General features: G+C 39.8%; 1 protein-coding gene across 2 annotated transcripts; it reads left to right on the forward strand.

Annotated features, from left to right (window-relative positions):
• The first annotated feature begins 1,703 nt into the window (after positions 1 to 1,703).
• Positions 1,704 to 6,405, forward strand: LOC127631522 (forkhead box protein L2-like). Of its 2 annotated transcripts, none has more exons than XM_052109677.1 (2): positions 1,704 to 1,985; positions 4,869 to 6,405. In XM_052109677.1, the coding sequence occupies exon 2, from the start codon at positions 4,885 to 4,887 to the stop codon at positions 5,779 to 5,781; it is 897 nt and encodes a 298-aa protein (XP_051965637.1). In that variant the 5' UTR covers positions 1,704 to 1,985; positions 4,869 to 4,884; the 3' UTR covers positions 5,782 to 6,405. The 2 variants fall into 2 exon arrangements, with proteins under 2 accessions (XP_051965637.1, XP_051965636.1); XM_052109676.1 differs by lacking the exon at positions 1,704 to 1,985 and adding an exon at positions 3,455 to 3,985.
• Positions 6,406 to 6,664: the final 259 nt, after the last annotated feature.

A 6,664-nucleotide genomic window follows, 5' to 3' on the forward strand; every position in this document is an offset into this window, starting at 1 on the left:
GGTAAAGCCCTACCCATATCACACAAACACCTCATACTGTACCTAATTTCATTCACCTGAATTAAACCTGAGAATTATTTACCTCATTAACTCTGAGGATTTCAACATGTCAACTGTCAAAGCTGTCACTTCCTCTTCCTGCTGCAAACTCTAGTCCTGACAGACTGATCTAACAGTGAATTCGGACACAGCAGATTCACTTTTTCTGAGCTTAACTCGGTCTGTGCTTCCGAAATTAAAAGCACTGCCCCCAGTGGCCAAAGTGGGAAGTGTTTTTGAATGAAATGGTATGTGAAAGTTCCAGTTTCCGAGTGAAATGTCCACAGAGGGGTGCCAAAAGCGAGTTGTTTTTAGCTGTAAAGGATGTAATGCAGTGGAGAGGAATGTTGTTAACTCAAACCCCAACCCGTAACCTAACAGGTATAATGTATTGTTAAAGGGAAAAATAGAACATCGGAATCACGCTCATCACTGAATATGCAAACTCAATTTCTTCCTGGTTTCAACACAGGACAAGAGCCCTTATCTTCCATGCAGATGATGGAACACACTTCTGGTCAAACCACGGGAGTAGTTAAACTCCTGATTGCAGAATATTATTACATTATTGTTATATACTGAATTAGTTTAACATTCCCTTACACAGATTAACCGTGATTTTGCTACAGTAACCATACTTTAACCATGGTATTTGTAGTAAAACTTAGTAACCGCAAAAATTAACCATGGTTACTACTGTCATGTTAGACCTACTGCAATATTAATATAGTATTTTACCATGAATCATTTGTTTTTGCCACTCACTTGTAGGTGCACTTCATGATGGCGAAAAACCCTTTGAGCATGAGCGTAGTTGAGCGCACTACTCTCCTTGCAGTTACATTCTCCCTTCCTTCTCGGGCCACAAGGGGGCCCTCTATAATGTTCTAATTGAACCATAACAGCTGCCCGAGTCTTACTCCCAGCTTTTGGTATATTTAAAATATTTAAATAAGTACTAATTAAAACAAGCTTGCTTTGCAGGGCCCCCTGGTGTCTAGGGTGTCTTAAGTGGCCCCTTATACCGCTAGTAGCTAGAAACTGCACTGAGGTAGATGCATTAAACTAGAAGGAATTTATAGACACTGAGTTTATAGATGATTTTACCAGTTAAAGCTGCATGTATTGAGGGACACAAACTGTATGTGCCTGTGTGTGTTCTTTGATGTTAGTCCACCTGTTTCACAGCAGGAGCAGGAGAACATCCCTCTCTCTTAATCCCTCTTTCTGTTGCTCTGTCTTCACATCTCCACATGCACCCTTTCCTCCCTGTGTCCTTCCTCCCAAAGGGCAGAATTATCTAAGCATGTATATTTGGAAATAGTTCTGCTCAGGTTTCTTTGTAAGAGTTAAATTGGACTCAACTGAATAAACAGGTGTTTGACAAGACACCGAAACAAAAGTCTAGGCTTTTTTTTTTATTATTATACTGAAATGAAAGTACATATTCAGAACTTCAGAAATCACACACAAAAAAAACATATAAATCCAGTCTGCAGTTAACAATAAAAATGACTGTGTGTGTGTGTGTGTGTGTGTGTGTGTGTGTGTGTGTGTGTGTGTGTGTGTGTGTGTGTGTGTGTGTGTGCACTGCCATGCTCCCTGGACTGACCTGTATGATCCAGTGCACTCCTCCAGCATGACCAGTCGTAAACATCCTTGTGTCTCAAACCCAGTTCAGGAAGTGTGGGGAACAGGAATATCTGTCTTTCAATTTCCATTAGACCTAAACACGCAAAGCTGACGTGATACTGCCTTCTTTATGTCTCTCTTCTTTCTCCTTCTCCCTCCTTCCACACACGCTCACGATTCGTTTCTTCACTGCGACTGTGAACAATAATGGCTCTTGTTGATACCTAAAGAAGCTTTTGTATTGCTCTTGATGAAAACTTTGGCTTGTGGGTGCTACGATCCCTGGTGTTTTTTTTACAAGGATCTTATGAATGGTGTGTATATTTACTTTCAAAGTAAACATGTTCTGTCATTCTCTTGGTGGAAAATGTAGGATTTGTCCATTGCTCTAGGGTAATTTGAGAAACAGATTTATCTTTATCTATCTTCAGATACTCCTGAAATCTATTGTAAACAGTGACAAATGTGCCACTGTATGTGCTTTTTATTTTTTACGTGTTTTTATGCCATCTTGTCAAGACATTGAAAGTAAGAAAGCATGTTGAGAAGGAAGAGAGAGAGGTATTTTAGATACTAAATCAAATCTAATGCTAATCTTTATTTATTTATCTATTTATTTGATTGTTTGTTTATTGAACGATTTCTTGATTGTGGAAAAAACCTGTTAATTCCATTCATTATTTGGAATCAAATGCAAATTTGTTAATTATGATTATGTTCTTGAAGTTCAACTGGTAGAGCATGGTGCTAGCTACGCCAAGATCATGGGTTCGATTTTCAGGGTACATGCAAACTGATAAATGTACATTGAATGCACTGTAAATCACTTTGGATAAAAGCGTCTGGCAAATGAATAAATGTAAATGTAATTCTTCAGCAGCCCTTACGGTAAGGTTACTAGCCTATACTTTGTCAAGTAACCCACATACTTTTACATGCACACAATTGTCTTCTGTATTAAAACAGTTGTTAATAGTTGATTTTAAGTTCAATACATGTTAAGCTTAATTGAATAATGTTGATTAGGGTGAATATGGGCAAATTGAGACACTTTTAATTGTAATCCAAATGTCATGTAACCTGCATTATACCTTGATGGAAAGCGCAGGCTGCCTCCTACTTTATTCAAAGCAAAACTGAAGAAAAACTGGGAAGAAGAACCTTTTAAGACCCTTCACGTGCCTTTACTTGAATGTTTTATTGTATTTATTTAGTTTGCAACATAGGCTTACATAAAGATTTAAATATCCACTTGTCAAATCAACTTGTTAACAAGTTATTAATATTTCTTTAAAATATATATTTTGATTTGTAATGTTTTTTTTTAATATTAGTGTTAAACATATTGTAAACACAGGAAAGAATCCCCCCTGAAAAAGATCCTCAAAATACAGTATTTGAATATACTGTATTATAACTTTGCAAGCAGCCGAATATTGGCTCAAAGATTAATATAAAACCTCAGAAAGCATGCACATCCACAACACAGACGTGTAGATGCTCAACTAAAACAAATCATCAAAAAAGAGAAAAAAAGGCTACGATCATTGTATTTTATATTCTTTCTTGCTACCTAAAAATGATCAAGAAAACAAATTGAAACCATTTATATAGTAATTTAATCATTATTAAGTAAATGTAATGTAAATGAATAATGAACTCATAATTCCTCTTTAAATGTCTTGGTATTCAGTCCCACTTACAATATGCCTCTGGTAATGTGGGCCAAATATAGAAATATTTCTACAAATTATTTGGAATTAATTTTTACATTTTCTGAAACGCTTTCACATCATATTAAATGCAACATTTACAAATATTATAATATATCAGACTTATCTCGTCTGAATGGGGCTTTTTATAAACTTTTTATTTCAATAACTAGATTTACAGTACTTCAAATTTCCGTCATTTTCTTTACCCTTACTTTCCCCACCGGTAGTTTTGAAATAAGCCACACATCCCGGTGCAACATAAAACCTGGAGAAAAAATAAAATAAAAATACAAATATATATATTAGTTTAGTAATAATGTGTTAAGCATTTAAGGAAAGAAATATGGATAAAATGGGGATAAAACTTACCTCTCCCACTTTACCCAACCACAAAAATAATTTCTGCTGGCCCCTCCTTTCCTTAAAGGAAAAACAAAGAACATTTTTGGAGGGTTTAAAATGAAGCAAATATGATGCACTTGCATTCATTCTTCTGTTAAAGGAGCTGCACATTTATTTAAATTGTCGTTTTTACGGTCGGGCATTGTGTCGTCATGGCAACAAAGTTGTAAATGTGGATATAACTTTACGCAGAAAAGGTTAGTAAGAGATTTATTCTCGCACTATAATATTACTGTAATAATATGTATAATATTTTTTTTTATTTTGTATAATAACGTTTGTCTTCCTCGTTAAGCCTTCTTGTAATGTAAGTGTAAATGTATCTGCACCTGTTACACAAAACCAATTATGTGTCCTAAAACTCAGTGTCCGACACTCCGAGTCAGTTGTCGGCTCAGTCGGTGTTCTGAATGTACAGAATCAAAAGAGATAGATCACTTTCGTGGCTTAAGAATCAGGAAGTTTTGCGCACTTGTCGCATGAAGTGTGTGTGTGTGTGTGTGTGTGTGTGTGTGTGTGGGCATGTTTATGTGGTTTACGAGAACAATTTTTTACATTACAAACTGGTAATTACAAGGGTATTATGCTATAAATGTGGTTTATGAGGACATTTATAGTGTCCCCATAATTTAAATAGCTTTAAAAAACATATTAAACGATGTTTTATTGAAAATGTTAAAATGCAGAAAGTTTTTTGTGAGGGTTGGATTTAGATAGAATCTAGTTTGTACAGTATAAAAATCCTTATGTCTATGGAAATCCTCATAATGTTAGCTGTGTGTGTGTGTGTGTGTGTGTGTGTGTGTAGAGAGAGAGAGAGAGAGAGAGAGAGAGAGAGAGAGAGAGAGAGAGAGAGAGAGAGAAGGCGGGGTTATACGGAAAAAAAACAAAGCACAATTTGCCGTCCTTCTCCAGGGGTCTCTAGTTGCGAAGAAACTTTGAGGCGCAAGAAATTTGTGAACCTTTATCGCCGACATTAAAGCTGCAGACATAGGCCTTTAAAAGGTCGGACGGGACAACTAGTTGGGCTTATAAGAAGAGCAGTTTAATTTGTCTGAAACGGTTGTTGTTTTGGTTCAGGTCTGCGTGCGCAACGATGGCCACCTACCCAGGCCCTGAAGAGAACGTCCTGATCCTCATGGACACCAACTCGAGCGCGACGGAGAAAGACCGGACTAAAGACGAACCACCGCCCGAGAAGTGGCCGGACAAATCCGAGCCCGACCAGAAACCGCCGTACTCCTACGTGGCGTTGATCGCCATGGCGATCCGCGAGAGCTCGGAGAAACGGCTCACGCTCTCCGGTATCTACCAGTACATCATCAGCAAGTTCCCTTTCTACGAGAAGAATAAGAAAGGATGGCAGAACAGCATCAGACACAACCTGTCACTCAACGAGTGCTTCATCAAGGTGCCTCGGGAGGGCGGCGGCGAGCGAAAGGGCAACTACTGGACCCTGGACCCGGCCTGCGAGGACATGTTCGAGAAGGGGAACTACAGGCGGAGACGACGCATGAAGAGACCGTTTAGGCCTCCGCCGACGCATTTCCAGCCCGGTAAATCTCTGTTCGCTGGCGATGGGTACGGTTACCTCACCCCGCCCAAATACCTGCATTCGGGCTTCATCAACAACTCCTGGTCTCCGGCGCCCATGCCCTACACCTCCTGTCAGATGAGCAGCGGGAGTGTGAGTCCCGTGAACGTGAAAGGCTTGTCCGCGCCGTCCTCGTACAATCCGTACTCGCGCGTGCAGAGCGTGGCTCTCCCCGGCATGGTGAACTCCTACAACGGCATGAGCCACCACCACCATCACCATGCGCTCCCGCACGCGCAGCAGCTGAGCCCCGCCACGGCGCCTCCGGTGTCCGCCGGTAACGGGACAGGGCTGCAGTTCACTTGCTCTCGCCAGCCCGCCGAACTCTCCATGATGCACTGCTCGTACTGGGACCACGAGAGTAAACACTCCGCACTGCACGCGCGGATTGATATATAGCGCGCTCGACTCGAGACCAAGAAGTGACCAACATTTACTCGCTAACAGACAGTAGGCTACATAAATCCCCAAAAGAGACATTTCATAAAAGAGTGACTATCGCCACTCGAGCCTCGAATTATGGAAACCCTGACAGGGACTAAAGATTTGTTTCCCCCACTGGAGACTTTTATGCACATTTGCGTTCTGAATGTGCAAAAACTATTTTATAACACACCATCACCATGGAATTACAAAGCATGTTTACCTGAATCCGTTCTGAACGTGAACGAGCTGTCATGACCCTGGAGTGAAGAAGTATTGGGTTCTGAACCCCTTTGCCAATTAATATATATTTCTCTTTTTGCTTTTGAATGTTTAAGGAGACATATCAGAGCTCAGGACGGGTAGATAGCCAGAAGCTCTGTCGAAACGTGTCGAGACACACACAACATGCGTTTTGGCCTCTCTTCCCGCAAAGGTCCCATGATGGGGAGTTTACTGGGGTCAGTGCGCGTGAGTTTGGACTGTTTAGTTATGTTTGTTCAGTTTTTTTTTTTTTTTGTACAGCATAAAATGACTTGTAATGTCTACGACACATTGGGACCATGTTTAACTAGCACTTTTCGATTTTTTGAATAGCTTTTTATTCTTTAATAAACTCTTTTAATGAACTGTGGTCGTCGATTTTATAATTGATGGGAAATGATTTAGCGATTCATCGTCTTCCTAATACTACTTCTTATTATTCTTCCTCATCCTCTTCTTTTTATTAGTCTATAGTGGTAGTGGAATATATATATAAAGTGTTTGCAGTGCTGCGAGTGTCCCAACAGCCTTCCACTATAATTTACGCATTCGTGCACGTCTTTCCTAGTTTTATTTTGTCGCTCAGAGTTGAATT

Source organism: Xyrauchen texanus, chromosome 38 (assembly GCF_025860055.1).
Source record: "Xyrauchen texanus isolate HMW12.3.18 chromosome 38, RBS_HiC_50CHRs, whole genome shotgun sequence".
NCBI lineage: Eukaryota > Metazoa > Chordata > Actinopteri > Cypriniformes > Catostomidae > Xyrauchen > Xyrauchen texanus.

What these genes read in the sequence shown, in the direction of transcription:
- LOC127631522 (XM_052109677.1), top strand. Translation starts at nt 4,885, where the DNA reads ATGGCCACCTACCCAGGCCCTGAAGAGAACGTCCTGATCCTCATGGAC.